General features: G+C 40.6%; 1 protein-coding gene across 1 annotated transcript in view; it reads right to left on the bottom strand.

The window, feature by feature from the left end:
• LOC109931079 (transmembrane protein 135-like) overlaps window positions 1-21,775 on the bottom strand; it is a 383,770-nt gene that overhangs the window by 296,720 nt on the left and 65,275 nt on the right. The window contains exon 4 of the mRNA XM_048598395.1: window positions 17,852-17,885. Coding sequence (XP_048454352.1) covers window positions 17,852-17,885 — 34 coding nt within the window. The remainder of the gene's footprint in view (window positions 1-17,851; window positions 17,886-21,775) is intronic.

The following is a 21,775-nucleotide window of genomic DNA, read 5'->3' as shown; positions in this document are numbered from 1 at the left end:
CGCCATGTTACGTTATGGACTCTCAGATAGCCAGGACAAAGATAATCAACCTGCTATTTTTCTCAACAGCCTTTCAATTCAATAACATATTAAGTCTTAAACCATATGAAGAGTCTGAAACAAAGCAGCTGAATCAACCTTTTCTGTTATTTCCTGATTAATTTCTTAGATTATGATCATGAGTTCCCTTACCCCATTGGAAATATACGTCCTAAATTCGATTCAAATTATCAATCTTCTGTGACACCCCACTGTTTTAAAAAAACTTTCAAACATTTAAATATATGAATGCAAAAATAGATTACAATAGGAATACATTTCTTAAACAATCAGCAACAATATAGAAATTAAAATTTAGCCATGTTGAAATTCAAAAATAAATACAGAAATACCCTACAGGTTAGTCAGCATCTGCCAAGATGAAGCATATCACATAACTCTCCTGAGATCACAGGGACTGTGGAGTAAATGAACACAGCAGTGCTCAGGAGTTCCTTCCAATTTAGTATCCATAGTACTTATGTTCTGCCTGAGCCCTCTCCTTTCACTTTACATCTGCTCCTTCAATTACTCAATAATATCACTCCTTCCCACTACCCATCAGTCCACTTGCAACATTTATCTTTAACCCTTTGGAATGTGAAATAAGCTCTATGTCCCGTGATTCTCACTTCAGATGTTATTCATTTCAAGCTTAACAGTTGATCCACTTGCCCCTCACTCATTCTCAAGGATTGGAGACAACAGGTTCTTGCAGCTTGTTTCTATCCCATCCTCCCTGCGATTGATTTTGCTCAAAGAAGCCTCATTGCTATAATGAACATTGGTTCATTGGCAGGAGAGACTGGAAATTAATCGTGGAATATACAGAAATGGCAGAGATACTAAATCAATATTTTGCCTCAATTTTTACGGTGGAGAATATCAGTAACAACCCAACAATGATACGCAATGCAGAGATTATAGAATAGGTAGGAACAATCATCACTAGGGAAAAAAATTACACAGCAAATTTTTGAGATTGAAGGCGGACAACTTCCAAGGACCTGATGACCTAAAACCTAGTGTCTTAACAGAAGTAGCAGCAGAGGTAGTGGATCCACAGCTTATAATATTCCAAAACTCCCCAGATGCAGGAACGGTTCCAGTGGATTGGAAAAATGTTAAAACAATGCCCTTATTCAAAAAGGAAAGGAGACAGAAAGTAGGAAACAAAAGACCTGCTTGTTTAACATCGATGGGAATTTTGTAGAATCCAGTATTAAAGGAAACAACAACAGGAGTTTGGAAAGTAAAAACGCAATCCATCAGAGTCAGCATGGTTTTATGAAGGGTAAATCATGTTTGACTAATATGTTATAGTTCTTTGAAGATGTAACGAGCAAAGTAGATAATAGGGATCCTGCTGATATAGTATAGGTGGCATGTGATGTTGCTACACAAAAGGTTAATACACAAGTTAAGATCAGATGGGGCTGGGGTAATTTATTGGCTTGGATAGAGGATTGGCTCACAAACAGAAACCAGAGAGGTGGAATAAATATGATGTAACTAGTGGGGTGCCACAGGTTTCGGTCCTTGGGCTTTGTCATAACTCAGGAAGCCTGACTGGAAAGAAACATCATTTATTGTCGAACACCAAAATAGAACATTATTCTTGGCATACATAAGCAACTCCCAGCCTAGTACAGACGATTTTGCCGATTTTCTAATCAACCTGTTCAAAGATGTTATGACATATTTCTGGAGCAGTTGGGACTTGAACTCAGGTCCATGGCTCAAAGTTAGGGACACTACCGCAGCACCACAAGAACCCTACCTGGGTCTGCTTTATGTTATTTTCTAAGAAACCTGTCTAGGAACATTACTACATACCTCTGGGTCAGGTGGGACTTGAACCCTTGGCCTCATAGTCGAGGCAGGGACACTACCACGGCACCACAAAAGCCCTGCCTGGGTCTGCTTCTTTTTAAAATTTATATTGGTACTGCTTTTTATATATATTGACCGGAGATCTTCTTTCTCTTTTTTTCTTTTATATCCAGAAGTGCCCTTACACACAACTGAACGGTTTTTCACATCACCATGACTTTTCTTTTCAACTATTGCCATCCACCAATTAATTAGCATCAATTTTTTTTTTAAAATACAAACTGAATGGCTTTTCTACTACCAAATTACCATGACTTTTCTTTGTCAACCATTAACTTCTACCAGCAAATTACCCATGTCACCAAATAGAAATTACATGCAAAGCCCATAATGAGCAATGCAAGTCATCAAAAATGAGGTGCATAGAGTCAGGGGAAGGGGTTAAATCAAAATAGAATTGGAGGGAGAAATAAAACACTGAGCCCCGTAGTGACCACCCTTCTCTAAAGGCATCAACAGCATTGGTAGACATCCCATGCTCCCTCTCCAATGACACCCAGGCAGAAAGATAACCGCTGAAGAGGGGCAGTCGGCAGATATGACCCCTCCACAGCATTCTGGCTGGACCTGTTAACAGCCAGCTTGGCCAGGCTCAGGAGCAGACCCATGAGGAGGTTTTCTGATTTGCCCACACCGCTCTGTGCCAGATATCCAAAGATCAGGGGCATACAGCTGAAATACAACTAAATACACAACAAAAGATTTCTCAAACAACTAAAAAGGAGTGCAATCACCCATAACCAATATAGACATGACCCATGGGCTCCACAGCATTGGGTTGGGAATCCATGAATCACCATAGCCTGCAGTTATGCGAAACTTCAGAGTAAAACCCTCTCCACCCCAGGTCCCCAATGAAAAATAGGAGGTCTGAATCTGCTTTGTTTTTTTAAAATCAACCTGTGCAGAGATATTATAACACCTCTGGAACAGGGAGGACTTGAACCAGTCCTTCTGATTCAGAGGTAGGGACACTACCACTGCATCACATAAGCCCTCCTTTTCCCTGGGACTTAATTTTAGATTTTTTTTTTAAATTTAAACATTTTTTCTGATCAATATGTTTAGACATCTTCAGTAATCAAAGATGGAGGATGGAAAAAAGATGAGACTGTAGGAGCTCCTCCTTTTTTGAGGTAATTTCAGCATTGGTCCTGATTTCCTTGAATTCTTGGAGCGGTAATTACTGATTTTATAAGCTTTTGCATCGTTTTGGAACTTTGGAGAAGAATCATTAAACCAGTGGCACTTTAAAAAAAGAGGAAGAGAGACAAAGGCAGTGACCACACGGAAGTGAATAAAACAGAGAAATGTCTGACCCAGCAGTGAATCTGCACAGCTGACTGTCTCTGCTGTTCGATTTCAAGTATCTCAGGACATCACAGTTCGTCTAAGCAAAAAAAAACATCGAAATACACAGCTCATCTTGGAAAAACCTGCGTGGGGAGATCACAGCAGGGGACAGCTGAGTACTGAAGAAGGGTCCCAACCCAAAACGTCAATTTTCCTGCTCCTCTGATGCTGCCTGGCCTGCTATGTTCCTTCAGCTCCACACGGTGTTACCTCAGACTCCAGCATCAGCAGTTCTTACCATTTCTTTAAAGTGCAATCTGACTGTTTTGTTTTGTAAATCTACAATAGTGAGTACAGGGATTCTTTTTTGATTATATGTTTAATTGAGCTCTGTCTCTTGATTAAACTTTAAAAATATAAAACATAGGTACTAAGTTAGCCTGGAGCAGTAAGACTCTGTTATTTTCTGGGTTTGTAGATTTGGTAAGGTGCAACGATGGCCTTTAGCAAAGTGTTGTGCTCTTCCTGTTGGATATGGAAGATTAGGGAGAGTTTCCATATTACTAATGATTATGTCTGCAGGAAGCGTGTTTGGTTGCAAATCTATTCGGATCACACGGATCGGTTGGAATGGCAGTTAGACTCAATGAGGAATTTACAACAACTGGAGGTGTGATGTGATGGATAGCAGTTGTAGGAAGGGAAGTATACCAGAGATACAGTCAGGTAGATGGGTTACTGCCAGAAAAGGTAGGAGAGAGAGGCAGGTAGTGCAGGAGTCTCCTGTGGCTATCACCATCTCAAACAAGAATGCTGTTTTGGAAAACGTAGGGGGTGAGGGATTCTCAGGGGAATGTAACACTGACAGCCATGTTTCTGGTACTAGACCAGACTGCGATGTGGGGTGTGTCAGGTTCCATGCGATTGACTGTGATAGAGACTCTTTAGTCAGAGGCACAGACAGATGTTTCTGCGGTCGACTGAGAGACATCAGAATGGTGTGTTGTCTCTCTGGTGCCAGGATCAAGGATATCTCGGGGAAGGTGCAGAATATTCTCAAAGGGGAGAGGGACCAGCACAAGGTCATTGTACGTATTGGAACTAACAACATAGGAAGAGAAAAGGATGAAATTCTGAGGAGAGAATATAGGAACTTATGCAGGAATTTAAAAAGGAGGTCCTTGAGGGTAGTAATACCTGGATTACTCCCCGTGCCACAAGCTAGTGATGGTAGGAATAGAGGAGAAGGATTCAGATTTTAGAATCATTGGAATTTCTTCTGGTGTAGAAGTGTGACCTGTATAAGGACTGATTGCATCTGAACTTGAAGGGGACTAATATACTGGTGGGGAGATTTGCTGGTGCTGCTCAGGAGGATTTAAACTGGGAGGGGGGTACCCAGGGAGATAATGAGGAAAGAGATTATTCTGAGACTGGTACAGTTGAGAAAAGTAGTAAGTCAGTCAGGGCACACAAGAACAAAGCAGAGAACCAAGCAGGGACTGATAAATTAAACTGCATTTATTTCAATACATGAGCCCTAACAAGTAAGGCAGATGAACTCGGCATGGTTGGGAACATGGGACTGGGATATCATAGCAATGACAGAGACGTAGCTCAGAGATGGACAGGATTGGCAGCTATAGGAAAAATAGAAAAGGGGACAAGAAAGGAGGGGGAGTAACGTTTTTGATTAGAGGTAACATTATGGCTGTCCTTAGGGAGGATACTCCTGGGAATGTGTCCAGGGATGTAATTTGGGTAGAACTGAAAAATAAGAAAGGGATGATAATCTTATTGGGATTATACTACAGACTCCCCAATAATCAGCAGGAATTTGAAAAACAAAATTGTAAAGGAGATCGCAGTTATCTGTGAGAATAATAGGGTGGTTACGGTAGGGGATTTTAACTTTTCAAACATCACCAGGACTGCCACAGTGTTAAGGGCTTGGATGGAGAGGATTTTGTTAAATGTGTACAAGAAAACTTTCTGATTCAGTATGTCGATGCACCTACCAGAGAAAGTGCAAAACTTGACCTACTCTTGGGAAATAAGGCAAGGCAGGTGACTGAGGTGTCAGTGGGGGAGCACTTTGTAATTCTATTAGTTTTAAAATAGTGGTGGAAAAGCATTGACCAGATCTAAAAGTTCAAATTCAAAATTAGAGGAAGGCCAATTTTGACGGTATTAGGCAAGGACTTTCAAAAGTTAATTGGGGACAGATGTTCGCAGTTAAAGGGATGGCTGGAAAATGGGAAGCCTTCAAAAAAAAAAAATGGGATAACGAGTGTCCAGAGACAGCATGTTCTTGTTAGGATGAAGGACAAGGCTGGTAGGTGCAAGGAATGCTGGATGACTAGAAAAATTAAGGTTTTGGTTAAGAATAAAAAGGAAGCATATGTCAGGTATAGATAGCAGAGATTAAGTGAATCCCTAGAGGAGTATAAAGGCAGTAGGAGTATACTTAAGAAGGAAATGAGGAGGGCAAAAAGGGGACATGAGTTAGCTTTGGCAAATAGGGTTCAGGAGAATCCAAAGGGATTCTACAAATACTTCATGGACAAACAGGTAACTAGGGAGCAAATAGGGCCCGTTAAAGATCAGCAAGGCCTTCCGTGTGCAGAATCGCAGGAGATGGGGGAGATACTGAAGGAGTATTTTGCATCAGAGTTTACTGTGGAGAAGGGTATGGAAGATATAGAATGTGGGGAGTTAAATAGCGACATCTTGAAAGCCATCCATATTACAGAGGCAGAGGTGCTGGACGTCTTAAGACATATAAAGGTAGATAAATCCTGGGACCAGATCAGGCGTACCGGAGAACTCTGTGGGAAGCTAGGAAATTGATTGCTGAGCACCTTGCTGAGATACTTGCATCACTACAGGTGAAGCACCAGAAGACTGGAGGTTGGCTAACATGGTGCCACTATTTAAGAAAGGTGCTAAGGAAAAGCCAGGGAACTACAGACCAGTGAACCTGACATTAGTGGTGGGCAAGTTGTGGGAGGGAATCCCGAGAGACAGGATTTACACGTATTTGGAAAGGCAAGGACTTATTAGGGATAGTCAACATAGCTTTGTGCATGGGAAATCGTGTCTCACTAACTTGACTGAGATTTTTGAAGAGGTAACGAAGAAGACTGATGAAGACAGAGCGGTGGATGTGATCTATATGGACTTCAGTAAGGCGTTCGACAAGATCCCTCATGGCAGACAACTTAGGAAGGTTAGATAACATGGAATACAGGGAGAACTAGCCTTTTGGATTCAGAACTGACCTGAAGGTAGAATACAGAAGGTGGTGGTGGAGGGTTGCTTTTCAGATTGGAGTCCTGTGACCAGTGGTGTGCCACAAGGATCAGTGCTGGGTCCACTGCTTTTTGTCATTTATATCAATGATTTTGACGTGAACAGAGATGTGTGGTTGGAACTGTTGCAGATGACACCAAAATTGGATGTGTAGTGAACAGCAAAGGAGGTTACCTCAGAGTACAACAGGATGTTGATCAGATGGGCTAATGGCCGAGAAGTGGCAGATGGAATTTAGTTTAGATAAATGTGAGCTGCTGCATTTTGGAAAGGCAAATCAGGGCAGGACTTACACATGCAATGGTAAGATCCTGGGGAGTGTTGCTGAACAAAGAGACCTTGAAGTGCAGGTTCATAGTTCCCTGAAAGTGGAGTCACAGGTAGATAAGATAGTGAAGGCGGCATTTGGTATGCTTGCCTTTATTGGTCAGTGCATTTAGTATAGGATAGACAAACTGGAGGCTGAAAGAACACAGCAAGCCAGGCAGCATCTGGAGGAAAGAACCAGTCAATGTTTTGGCTATCACTCTTCTTCAGCGAAAGATTTAAAAGGGACCTGAGGAGCAATTTTTTTACGCAAAGGGTGGTGCATGTATGGAATGAGCTGCCAGAGGAAGTGCTGGAGGCTGGTACAATTATAACATTTAAAAGGCACTTGGATGGGTATATGAATAAGAAGGGTTTAAAAGGATATGGGCCAAATGGTATCAAATGCATCCAGATTTATTTAGGATATCTTGTTTGCATGTACAAGTTGAACCGAAGGGTCTGTTTCCATGCTGTACATCTCTATGACCTTATCTTATTAAATACCTCTGGAGCAGGTGGGACTTGAACCTAAGCCGCCTGGTTCAGAGGTAAGGCCACTACCACTACACCACAAAAGTCCCCCTTTGGATCTGCTTTTTGTTTTCCAATAATCAATCTGTTCAGAAATTTAGTACACACCTCTGGAGCAGGTCAGACTTGAACCCAGGGCTTCTGGCTCAGAGGTAGGGATACTACGTGTGTCACAAGAGCTCTTCTGGATTTTTTTTAATATATCAAGAAGTGCTCTTACACACAACTGAACAGCTTGCCCCCCACCAAATCACCTGAACATTTTTTGTTTGGTTTTAAAATATTAACCACCACCATTAAATCTCAATGTAGCTGATGGAATATTTACATGCAAAGCCCGTTATGGTCTTGGGTCTGCTTTTTTTTGTGATATAAAAATAGACTGGAAAGGTTGGCACTTTTTTCATTTCAGTGTAGGAGGTTGAGCAATGACCCATTTGAGGTTAATAAAATCATAACGGGCATAGATAAGGTGAATGAAAAGGGACTTTTCCCTAGGATGGGCAGTTCAACAAGGCAAATTTTTAAGGTGACAGGAGAAAGATTTAAAAAGGATGAGGGGTAACTTTTTTTTTAAAACAGAGACAGTGGTTCATGTGTGGAAGGAATTGCCAGAGAAAGTGATGGATCAGGTACATTTACAATGTTTAAAAGATATTTCGATAAGTTCATGAACAGGAAAGATTTGGAGGGATATGGGCCAAGCGCAAGCAGGTGGGACTAGTTTAGTTTAGGAACATGCTAGATGTGGACTGATTGGACCAAAGGGTCTGTTTCCATGCTGTATGACTCTACGACTGTAATAGCAGATTCAAGCACCTTCTCCATTTTGCAGTTAGATTAAAACATGAATAAACTTCTTACTTTATCTCCCCTAGCCTTCTTAAATAATGGGGCAAAATTGGCAGTTTTCTAGCCCTCGGAATCGATTCCTAGTTTTGGAAGGTAATGATAATGCTTCAAGATTTTCCTCACCTACTTCTTTTAAAACCGCAAGTAGAAACTACCTAGATCTTTAATAATTAATTTCTCTTCTATCTTTCATTTTATTTGTACTCAAGTTAACTTCCCAGGATTTATTTTTAGCTTTCTTTGTGTTTCTGGCACTGTAACCACATCCTGTGCAGTGACACATGACATAAAAGCAGATATTTCATAAGAGTGACATCTCCTGATTTCCAAATAAATTATAATCTATGCCTGCATATCACTGAGATGCAACAGAACCTCTGCCACCTTTAAATGCAAATATACTAGCTAACTACAAAGAGAGTTGGTCACTGGTTTCCCCCAAACCTACTTCACCATTCAAAACAATCATGACTGACCCGATTACTCCACGTTCCACCTATCCTGAAAATCTTTTACCTTCTTACTTATCAAGAATCTAGCTATCTCATTCAGTCTTAAATATATTCAAAGACTTAGTTTCCACTGCTTTGAGGAAGAGACTTCCAAAGGCTGATCATCTCTGTTTAAAATTTGTAACACCTTATTTTGAAACAGTTATTTCCATTCTAGATTCTCCCCTAACGGGAAATGTTCTTTTCATATCTACCATGTCACAAAGCCTCAGGATCTTATATGTTTCGATCACATCGCCCATTATCCATCTAAACTTTAATGGATACAAGTCTAACCTGTCCAACTTTTCCTCATCAGACCACCTGTCCATTTCACTTTGAATAAAGGAGTTACATTCACTATTTACCTTTCTAATGGAACCTTCCCTGGAATATAGGACATAGAAAAATTTAAAACAATGCATCAATTCTGTCACAAGCCACTTCTTTTAAAATGCTAAGATAAAGTCCATCAGGATTTATGTACTTGGTTTGCAGCTCCAATGATTTTCCCACACCCACTTCCCAGGTGACTGACATTTTTTCTAAGTTCACCCCCTGCCTTCTATTTCCTGACTTAGAGCTTTTGGTAATGTTCTTTATATCCTGTATGGTGAAAACCAATGCCAATACCACCTTCTTATCTTCTGTTATTAATTCCCCACACTCACTTTCTGCAAGTCCAATGTTTAATTTGTTAATTCTTCTCCTTTTAAAATATCTATATAAAATCAATTCGATTTTAAGTTTCTAACTTCCTTTCTCTTGTACTTTAATAAGTCCCCTCCTAAATAATCTTTAAACTCACTTACTGCTGCCTTTTCTTTAATGTTTGAACCTCTGACCTGCCACTCAACTTTATGCAATTATATGCCTTTCTTTAAGTTTGTTTAAGAGGCATTTGGATAGGTACATGAATAGGAAAGGTTTGGAGGGATATGGGCCAAATGCAGGCAAGTGGGACTAGTTTAGTTTGGAAGCACGGTCGCGTAGACTGGTTGGACCAAAGGGTTTGTTTCCATGCTGTATGACTATATGACTCTATGATACTCTTTAACCTTTTCAGTCAACCGTGGATGATCAGTCTACCACTTTCTTTTTCACTGGAATGTAACTATGCTGTGTTTTCTGAAACATAGCCCTTTAAATGTCTGTCACTGCACTGTAGTTGACATATCCCTTAATCTAATTTACCAGTTCACTTGCTTTTATGCAATCCTCAATTACCCATTTTTTAAGCTAAAAATGTTAGTCTCAGACTTACTCCTCCCTCCCTCAAAATGAAAGTGAACATATGATTGCTGCTGCCGAGGGTCACCTTAGCTTTAACATAATTGATTAATCCCACCTCATTGCACAATACTAAGTGTAGTACACAAAAACTCAAAGAACTGCGGTTGCTGTAAATCAGAGACAAAACTATAAATTGTTGGAAAAGCTCAGCAGGTCTGGCAGCATCTGTGAAGAGAAATCAGAGTTAACCCCTTGAGTTCTGAGGAAGGATCACTCGAACCAAAACGTTAACTCTGATTTCTCTCCACAGATGCTGCCAGACCTGCTGAGATTTTCCAGTAATTTCTATTTTTGGCCAGGTATACTATAGCTTGCTTTCTGGTCCAGAATGTGTTGCTATAAAAATCTTTAAAAAACAACTCATTTCAGCTACCTTTATCTATCTGACTTTTCCAGTATATACATAGATCAATATCCCCCATGATTATTGCCATACCTTTCTAACAAGTTCCCATTATTTCTGTCTTTTTACTCTGTCCTGTGTATTTACAATTCAGGTGCTTGTACACTACTTCCATCAGTGAATTCTTGCCTTTATCATCTCTACCCCAACCGCATCTATATCCTGGTTTCCTGAAGTTGGGCTATGTCTCTTTATTGAGTTGGTACTATGATTAACTAACAGGTCCACTCCACCCCTTTGTTCCTAGCTTCCTGTCCATCCTAACCTTTCAATATTCAAGTCCCAATTACATCATCCTGCAGCCATGTCTTTGTAATAGCTATTGTATCATATGTAGTATTATTCTTGCTTTCAGTTCATCGGTTTTATTCTGAATGCTATGTGCATTCAGCTACAGGATCTTTCACTTTGTTGTTTTATGACTTTTCTAATCTCTGGCCTGGTCTGTCGATTTACTCTTAGATTCTAACTCCCCTGCCTTTCCTGTCAGCATTTATTTATCATTTGCCCTATATTAAATCTTTAGAGCTGATCTTGCTGTTCTTCAAATGTTTTTTTCTCCTTTTTGCAGTCCCTGCCATTTTGTTTCAAATCCCTTTATTGTCCTTTATACCTCCTGCTGTGCACAAGACCTCTCCTGTTCTTTAGCTATTTAAAAGTCCTTTATTTGAATACTGTTCCATCTCTCAATTGCCTTGTTGGCCAAGACTGTTTAATTGTAGAAGTTGAACTCTTGCCCTTTAAGCCTTTGAATAGTATGTGCATTTCTGATTTTTAACCAGTACCTGAGTAGAGATTTTTCACTGCTCAAAGTTTTATTCATCAACACTTATTGATGAACAAGGTAATAGTTCTGAAAGGGTTAACTTTGAAAACCGCATTAAACGCTAGCCAATCTGATGATGTCATGTGGTCTTAGGTAGGGAAAAAAGGAGTCTAGCTCAAGATCCCAATGTAGACATGTTATTAGTATCTCCTGATTGGTTAGTTAAGCACAATAACTAAGACTAAATAATTCGTACCTGTTGTTATTATGGAATAATATACCTTGTTAAGGCAAGTGACTCTTCTCATTAAGACTCACGAAATTTTCATCCTCGACCACTGTTGACCACATAAATTCAGTCCAAGAAGGAGGATTGGCACAGCACCCTACCCCAGCCAATAACTGACAGCGGTTGCTTCGGCAACACATTGAACAGGTCAGTCCGTCCCTATCTCATTGAGCCAAGGTTAGCCTTACTTAAAATTATTACCCTTTGTTCATGAAGCATCCCTTTGCCCCTTTCGGAACCAGTGAATTTCAACATATTACTGTCAGTTAACCAATTGAGATTTTTGACCAATGCAGGTTCATTTGCTCACCACTGAATATCAAATGTTTATCGTCTTCAAGTGGCACTTATATTCAATATAAAAGCACGTAAATAAGTGCCAATGCCTACCAAACTTTCATAATTAAATGCAAGATTTTTTTTTATCTCTCCACCATCATCCACTGTCGATGCACAAATTTTAAACAATGCTTTAAATGACAGTTTCTCCTATCTTGACAAAATATTTCTTTCTTATTTTAGAAAAATGGCAGTTGGGTTGAATCTGGGGGTAGAAAGACGACTAACACTGTAAACTGTAAGCTGTAAGCTCATTCTTAAATACCCATTTGAACACAAAAAAAGCTTCACCCAATCAGCACCATTTACCACAAGAAATATTATTGCTTGTTGCATTCAAAAGTTCTTATTTTGCAAGCTGAGAGATCTTTCACTTTCTGGTCCCTTTTAATAAGAATGAATATTGTACATTCACTGTATTAAGTGCATTCTCACAAAAAAAAGAGAATAGGATTAGTTTGCAAATTTGTATCTCATTGACACACTTATTAAAAAGAATGAAAGTTCAATTCCAATTAATAAAATCCAAATAATTAAGACAGTTAAGGCCATTAAATTCATCTAAGGCTTGAAATTGTGCACTTTTAAGGAAATATTTGACTTCCCACTGTAGAAGTCCAATTTCAACAAATGCTCAACCTTAAGCAAACAATTAGTAGTTTCATTTTAATTCATACAGCTTTAATGTAAAAGCATTTCAACTAGCTATTTAAAAACTGAAGGCAATGACTGAAGGGAATAATTTGATTAGGGATAGTCAACACGGTTTTGTGAAGGGTAGGTCGTGCCTCACAAACCTTATGGAGTTCTTTGAGAAGGTGACCAAACAGTTGGATGAGGGTAAAGTGGTTGATGTGGTGTATATGGATTTCAGTAAAGCGTTTGATAAGGTTCCCTACCTTAGGCTACTGCAGAAAATATGGAGGCATGGGATTGAGGGTGATTTAGCGGTTTGGATCAGAAATTGGCTAACTGTAAGAAGACAGAGGGTGGTAGTTGATGGGAAATGTTCATCCTGGAGTTCAGTTACTAGTGGTGTACCTCAAGGATCTGTTTTGGGGCCACTGCTGTTTGTCATTTTTATAAATGACCTGGATGAGGGCGTAGAAGGATGGGTTAGTAAATTTGCGAATGACACTAAAGTCGGTGGAGTTGTGGATAGTGCAGAAGGATGTTGCAGGTTACAGAGGGACATAGATAAGCTGCAGAGCTGGGCTGAGAGGTGGCAAATGGAGTTTAATGTGGAAAAGTGTGAGGTGATTCACTTTGGAAGGAGTAACAGGAATACAGAGTACTGGGCTAATGGTAAGATTCTTGGTAGTGTGGATGAGCAGAGAGATCTCGGTGTCCACGTGCATAGATCACTGAAAGTTGCCACCCAGGTTGATAGGGTTGTTAAGAAGGCGTACGGTGTGTTAGGTTTTATTGGTGGAGAGATTGAGTTTTGGAGCCATGAGGTCATGTTGCAGCTGTACAAAACTCTGGTGTGGCCGCACTTGGAGTATTGCGTACAGTTCTGATCGCCGGATTGTAGGAAGGATATGGAAGCATTGGAAACGGTGCAGAGGAGATTTACCAGGATGTTGCCTGGTATGGAGGGAAGGTCTTATGAGGAAAGGCTGAGGGACTCGAGGCTGTTTTCGTTAGAGAGAAGAAGGTTAAGAGGTGACTTAATAGAGACATACAAGATGATCAGAGGATTAGATAGGGTGGACAGTGAGAGCCTTTTTCCTCGGATGGTGATGGCTAGCACGAGGGGACATAGCTTTAAATTGAGGGGTGATAGATATAGGACAAATGTCAGAGGTAGGTTCTTTACTCAGAGAGTAGTAAGGGCGTGGAATGCCCTACCTGCAACAGTAGTAGACTCGCCAACTTTAAGGGCATTTAAATGGTCATTGGATAAACATATGGATGATAATGGAATAGTGTAGGTCAGATGGGCTTCAGATTGGTTTCACAGGTCGGCGCAACATCGAGGGCCGAAGGGCCTGTACTGCGCTGTTATGTTCTATGTTCTATGTTCTATGCTATTGCATAATTGCATGGACACTGGCTATCCAACAAACTTTCCTTTTGTGAGCCATAGAAAAACAGAAAAATTGTAACTCAGAAATAGCTTACTCAGATCATTGTGTCTGCACTGGCTGAAAAAGACAAAAAAAAATTCAACTATTCATTCTAATCCTACATTTCAGCACCTGGTCCACAGCTTACAGGTTACAGGATTTCAGCTGCTGATCCAGGTACCTTTTAAAATAGTTGAGGGCTTCTGCCTTGACCACCAAACTGGACACCAAATTCCAAACAACCACCTCCATCTGGGTGATGAGGCTTTTCTCTCCCAACCTGTATCAATCACTTAAACTGTTAATTTACCTCCCTGCCAAGGAAGCCAATTGTGCGAAGGTGTTGGTAGATTCTTCATTTGTGCAGTGACAAAATCCATCCATCCACTATAAAATATACTTCCCAGCAGGAGTAATTGGTAAAAAAAGCCCTGCTTTTTTTTGTGCTTTTCTCAACCAGGAGCACCAAAGCTAAACATAGTGTCCCAACTACTGCTCTACTGTGGCTGAAGCTAATTAACTCAGCACAGATCAAGGATCTAAATCAGCACATTCTTGATTTGAAACCAGTGTTGTTTATTTGATGAGCAGTATACATTAATTTTCTGCAATTGCTGGATTATATGGTTATTCACAAAACAAGACGGTTTGTACAGGTCACCTGTGACAAAGAATCATGCTATGCTGTTCAAGACATACACAAAATTCGCCAAAACGAAATTAGCTACATTAATCAAGCGATCTTTCCTGGGTAGGAAGGAAGAAAGAAAAACACGTTTTTCCTGAGACTTGGTTGAGGGAAGGGCAAGATTGGCAACTAAATATCCCAGGATATAGATGCTTCAGGCGGGATAGAGAGGGAGGTAAAAGGGGTGGAGGTGTTGCATTACTGGTCAAAGAGGATATCACAACTGTGCTGAAGGAGGGCACTATGGAGGACTCGAGCAGTGAGGCAATATGGGCAGAGCTCAGAAATAGGAAGGGTGCGGTAACAATGTTGGGGCTGTACTACAGGCCTCCCAACAGCGAGAGTGAAATACAGGCACAAATATGTAGACAGATTATGGAAAGATGTAGGAGCAACAGGGTGGTGGTGATGGGAGATTTTACTTTTCCCAATATTGACTGGGATTCACTTAGTGTTAGGGGTTTACATGGAGCAGAATTTGTAAGGAGCAGCCAGGAGGGTTTTCTAGAGCAGTATGTAAATAGTCCAACTCGGGAAGGGGCCATACTGCACCTGGTATTGGGGAATGAGCCGATCAGGTGGTTTAAGTTTCAGTAGGGGATTACTTTGGGAATAGTGATCACATTCCATAGGTTTTAGAATACTCATGGACAAAGACAAGAGTGGTCCTAAAGGAAGAGTGGTGAACTGGGGGAAGGCCAACTATAGCAAAATTTGGCAGGAGCTCGGGAATGTGGATTGGGAACAGCTGTTTGAGGGTAAATCCACATTTGATATGTGGGAGGCTTTTAAAGAAAGGTTGATTAGAGTGCAGAACAGACATGTCCCTGTGAAAATGAGGAATAGAAAAGGGCAAGATTAGGGAACCATGGATGACCGGTGAAATTGTGAGTCTAGCAAAGAGGAAAAAGGAAGCATACATAAGGTCTAGGTGACTGAAAACAGATGAAGCTTTGGAAGAATTTCGGGAAAGTAGGACCAATCTGAAACGAGGAATTAAGAGGGCTAAAAGGGGTCATGAAATATCTTTAGCAAACACGGTTAAGGAAAATCCCAAAGCCTTTTACTCGTACATAAGGAGCAAGACAATAACTAGAGAAAGGGTTGGCCCACTCAAGGACAAAGGAGGGAAGTTATGCGAGGAGGCAGAGAAAATGAGTGAGATTCTTAATGAGTACTTTGCGTCGGTATTCACCAAGGACAGGGACATGACGGATGTTGAGGTTAGGAATAGATGTTTGATTACTCTGGGTCAAGTCAACATAAGGAGGGGGCAAGTGTTGGGTATTCTAAAAGGCATTAGGGTGGACAAGTCCCCAGGTCCAGATGGGATCTATCCCAGGTTACTGAGGGACGTGAGAGAGGAAATAGCTGGGGCCTTAACAGATATCTTTGCAGCATCCTTGAGCACAGGTGAGGTCCCGGAGGACTGGAGAATTGCTAATGTTGTCCGCTTATTTAAGAAGGGTAGCAAGGATAATCCAGGTAATTATAGACCGGTGAGCCTGACGTCAGTGGTGGGGAAGCTGCTGGAGAAGATACTGAGGGATAGGATCTATTTACAATTGGAGGAAAATGGGCTCATCAGTGATAGGCAGCATGGTTTGGTGCAGGGAAGGTCATGTCTTACCAACTTGATAGAATTCTTTGAGGAAGTCACAATGTTGATCGATGAGGGAAGGGCTGTAGATGTCATATACATGGACTTCAGTAAGGCGTTTGATAAGGTTCCCCATGGTAGGCTGATGGAGAAAGTGAAGTCGCATGGGGTCCAGGGTGTACTAGCTAGATGGATAGAGAACTGGCTGGGCAACAGGTGACAGAGAGTTGTAATGGAAGGGAGTTTCTCAAAATGGAGAACTGTGAACAGTGGAGTTCCACAGTGATCCGTGTTGGGACCACTGTTGTTTGTGATATACATAAATGATCTGGAGGAAGGTATAGATGGTCTGATTAGCAAGTTTGCAGATGACACTAAGATTGGTGCTGTAGCAGACAGTGAAGGGGACTGTCAGAGAATGCAGCAGAATATAGACAGATTGGAGAGTTGGGCGGAGAAATGGCAGATGGAGTTCAATCCAGGCAATTGCAAGGTGATGCATTTTGGAAAATCCAATTCAAGAGCAAACTATATGGTAAATGGAAAAGCCCTGGGGAAAATTGATGCACAGAGAGATCTGGGTGTTCAGGTCCATTGTACCCTGAAGGTGGCAATGCAGGTCAATACAGTGGTCAAGAAGTCATACGGCATACTTTCATTCATCGGACGGGGTATTGAGTACAAGAGTTGGCAGGTCATGTTACAGTTGTATAGGACTTTGGTTCGACCACATTTGGAATACTGCGTACAGTTCTGGTCGCCACATTACCAAAAGGATGTGGATGCTTTGGAGAGGGTGCAGAGGAGGTTCACCAGGATGTTGCCTGGTATGGAGGGCGCTAGCTATGAAGAGAGGTTGAGTAGATTAGGATTATTTACATTAGAAAGACGGAGGTTGAGGGGGGATCTGATTGAGGTCTACAAAATCATGAGAGGTATAGACAGGGTGGATAGCAAGAAGCTTTTTCCCCAGAGTGGGGGACTCAATTACTAGGGGTCACGATTTCAAGGTGAGAGGGGAAAAGTTTAAGGGAGATATGCGTGGAAAGTTCTTTACGCAGAGGGTGGTGGGTGCCTGGAACGCACTGCCAGCAGAGGTGGTAGAGGCAGGCATGATAGCATCATTTAAGATGTATCTAGACAGATACATGAATGGGCAGGGAGCAGAGGGATACAGATCCTTGGAAAATAGGCGACAGGTTCAGATGGAGGATCTGGATCGGCGCAGGCTTGGAGGGCCGAAGGGCCTATTCCTGTGCTGTAATTTTCTTTGTTCTTTGTTTTTTGTTCTTTGTTCCTGTCAGTATTTAAGGCTTAACAATGGTGTTGAACATCAATACCCAAATGATGCTGAAATCAATATTCATTACTTTCAAACTGGAAAATATTATAAATTCTATTTAATATTCATTCTAATATTATCAGATTGGCCAGATAAAAACTAACTTTCTTTCATTCAATGGTGTTTAACACATTCAAAGCAGGAAAGGAGGCATAGATTATGTACAGTACAATCAGGATCACCATGTTTCACTATGCATAGCCAAACATCATTAACTAACTAGGAAATAAGTGGGGCAAAATGACATTTTGCAATCTAATGAAAACAGGATCAACCGACCAAAGTGTAAGTAACAAAAAGCATTGACAAAACGAACAATTTCCAAAGTAAGATATCACTTACCAAGTTCGCCATATAAATTGTTAACAGCCCTCGCCTGTAAACCAAAAAGACATTTCATGAGGCACAAATGTACTGGACATTCAGTAAATATGCCTACATTACATTGGCTGAATGTATTTGGGAAGAAAGTTAAGGGCTTTTCAAATATTATATATAAAAGCCTTTTTTGGGAATGACATTGCAACATAAAATGGTCAGAAGATGCATTGTGAACATTGGCAAGTTTTTAATCACACTATTGTGAAATTTATAAATTCATCAAATGACATTTCTGCTCTGTATTTTAGCCCTCTTAAAATGAATGCAAATGTTGCATTTGCCTACCTAACTGCCAACTAAACCTGCATGTTAACCTTAAGAGAATCCTGAACTAGGACCCCCAAGTTCCTTTGTGCTTCAGATTTTGAAAGCTTTTCCCCATTTAAAAAGTTGCCTTACGCCTCGAGCCAAAGTGCATAAACTCACACTTTCCCACATTGTATTCCTTCTGCTGCTACTTTGTCCACTCCCCTATTCCTATCCAAGTCCTTCTGAAGCCACCCCATTTTCTCAACACTACCTGCCCCTCCACGTATCTTTGTGGCACCTGTAAATTTAGCAACAATGCCCTCAGTTCCTTCTGCCAGATCATTAATGTACAATGTGAACAGTTATGGTCCCAATACTGACACATTCAGAACTCCTCTCGTCACCAGCTGCCATGCTGCAAAGGACCCCTTTATCTGCACTTTCTGCCTTCCGCCAATCCTCTATCTGTGCCAGTACCTTGCCCCTAACACCACGGGCTCTTATTTAGCAGCTTCCTGTACCGCACCCTGTTAAAGGTCTTCTGGAAATCCAAATAGATCATGGCTCTCCTTTGTCTAACTTATTCATTGCCACCTTAAAGAATTCAATGGCTTAATGGATGAGAAAATATGAGATAAATCTGGAAGCAGAAATAAATATGGAAAAATAAAATCTGCAGAAACTAACGAATTTTAACTGTGCCCATAAGCTCACCTCAAAACTGCAAGCCTGTCACTGTCAAACACGCTCCAGCTGCAACTTGCAATATGTGTGATAACCATTAGATTTGATGTCTATTCCCTTCAGGCTAAGTTCAAACTTCCACTCATCATCTCAGCTCTCACAATCGCTTTAGTGGCTTTCAAACACCAGCAAGGACTGGTGGCGGCACAGTAGCTCAGTGGTTAGCACTACTGCCTCACAGCACCAGGGACCTGGGTTCAATTCTACCCTCGGGTGACTGTCTGTGTGGAGTTTGCACATTCTCCTTGTGTCTGCATGGGTTTCTTCTAGGTGCTCCAGTTTCCTCCCACAGTTCAAAGATGTGCAGGTTAGGTGGATTGGCCATGGTAAATTGCCCATACTATTCAGGGATGTGTAGATTAGGTGGGTTATTGGGGGATGGATCTGGGCGAGATGCTCTGAGGGTTGGTGTGAACTTGTTGGGCCGAAGGGCCTGTTTCCACACTGTAGGGATTCTATGACTACCTACCTAAGTACAGACACAGCATTATACCTTTTCCCAGTTCCATAATTTGAACAAGAAGTAAAAAACGTAGCCACAACATTCCAAGAGCATAAGTCTGTGTACAGTATATATGGTATTGTAACAAAGCCAATATCAAAATTCACTCATTACCATACAGTAAGTCAAGAAACATTGCAGCATAGTTTTACTTCTCGACTGTCAATTTTAATTTAATGTGAAGGTTTAAACTAACATCACATTTCAGGCTGTTAAATTGATCAAATGTTGAAATTCATGATTTGTATGGCCAGTTACTTTGGAGTGCAGTTTTTCCATCAGTCATTCCCTTTAAAAATTGTCTTTTTCTTTAACAGCTTCCAGCAGACCAAGCTATCTGCCCAGAATGCCTGATATTTCGGACACACACCAACTTCTGCAATGGATTCACAGTGCTTATGCGACAAGGTTGCAGGCTACACTGCTTTGGATGGATACTTCACAAAAGATTTGGGCAGCGATTAGGACGACTATTCAGTTTTGAACATAACATAACCTAGCTGTCCAGCAAATGTAACTGAAGTCACCATAAGCCTAGAGGACCATTGCGCCGCTCTCTTATTAAGGAGAGCTGACTGGTCGTGACTTTACCCTGAGGGTTACCACACCACAAGGGGCAACATCGAAAAGGTATACTAATTGCAGCCAGTGCAGGACTTCTACCTGCACTGTTGGCTTCACTCTGTATCACAAACTACCTGTCCAGCCAACTGATCTAACCAACATTTTGTCAGCAATTATAGACATGGAAAGAATAGAGAGGAAATCTGAATTTGAAAAGCATGCTTGTAAGATGAGTGAATGAACCAGTCTCTCATTTCCCACGTCACAGGGGAATATAGTATGTTTGTGTATGCAGACCCTGATCTATCTTGCACAAACATTGTCTTTGGGGGAATTCGTTTCTACTACATGGAATGGAATCACCACTTGTCACTTCCAAAACTGCAGGAAGAAAATTGAAATTATTCATCATTTTTATTAATAACAAATAACATGACGATGAGCCAGATATCTAAGTTAGTCACTGATCCAATGACTGGAGACATTGCAAGCAATATAGATGACCAATGAGGTATTTATTAATCAATTAAATGAATAGTTTGAGCAAGTGCAGTGAAGATTTACCATAAATTGGCAGAGAGAATTATTTCTGAACTGCATTGATTTAACTGTAATTACATTCAACTAGGGTGTAGTCACTGGAACTTAGAAAGTTAAGGAGTGATTTGATTGATGTCTTCAAAATATTTGATTTATAGTTTCAAGCTTTCTCCCTCAAGTATTGGACAAATTTGCAGATTGAATAATAACTCTGTTGAATCCCATAATGAATTGTCCTCAAGAAAATAAGGGAAACAGACAGCTTAGCTATAAACTATATCTCCTGTTCCTAAAGCAATTCAAATATAAATCAGAGACAGAAGGAACTGCCAATGCTGGAGAATCCGAGATAACAATGTGTAGAGCTGGATGTACACAGCAGGCCAAGCGGCATCAGAGGAGCAGGAAAGCTGACGTTTTGGGTCTGGACACTTCTTCAGAAATAGTTAGGGTCCAGATGCTGCTTGGCCTGCTGTGTTCATCCAGCTCTACACCTTGTTATCTCAAATATAAATCACCTTTGTTCCAAATCTAATTACAAGATCTGATTAAAAGTATATTTGCACAAACTCATGTACTTAGTCACAAGAATGTTCCTCTTTGGAAATGTATTGCAGAATCATAGTTCAGATGTCAAAGATATTTCGCTTGTGCAGAATAAACTTTTGAGTTGTTGATGCCTAAAGGTGCAACACATGTACTACATCTTTAACCCCATTTAACATGACTCCAGTAAATTCCCTGGGCTACTGGTTGAAAGCAATTGTAAAACTGTCATAATGGAGCTGTGTTACAAAATACTTGGACCAACTGCAAAATATTTTCACTTAATCAACGGACAGCTACACAGAATAAACACTAAAATATGGCAAACTCAAACTAGTCTTTAGTCGAGCAACAGAGTTCAAATGATTTTAATCAAATACAGCTAAAGCCTAATTTTTGATCCCAGTTCACACAACTTTAGCCTTAGGTCTGGTCATTTGCTGTAACATTGGGTTATATACATCCTAAAGCTTCACTAAAGAATAATGCTGTATTTCCCTCTAACCACACTTCTATGACAGTCTCTGTTAAAGGTATTTGCACCATCATGGAGTATGTTAGAATAAATCCCATAAAGAACTAACTGTAATAGTTTGTGATGTCATAGAAAGAAGTGACATATACTCGTGACCTGAGAGTCTAAGAAAAAATAGCTTGAAAAGAAGCGAGTAAAGCAATGTTTTCATTATTGTAAATATGTTTATAATAAAGTTAGAGTGTTTTATAGCCAGTCTTTTGGA

The sequence above is a fragment of the Rhincodon typus genome, chromosome 6 (genome assembly GCF_021869965.1).
Source record: "Rhincodon typus isolate 14 chromosome 6, sRhiTyp1.1, whole genome shotgun sequence".
NCBI lineage: Eukaryota > Metazoa > Chordata > Chondrichthyes > Orectolobiformes > Rhincodontidae > Rhincodon > Rhincodon typus.
This window is presented reverse-complemented; position numbering and strand designations above follow the sequence as displayed.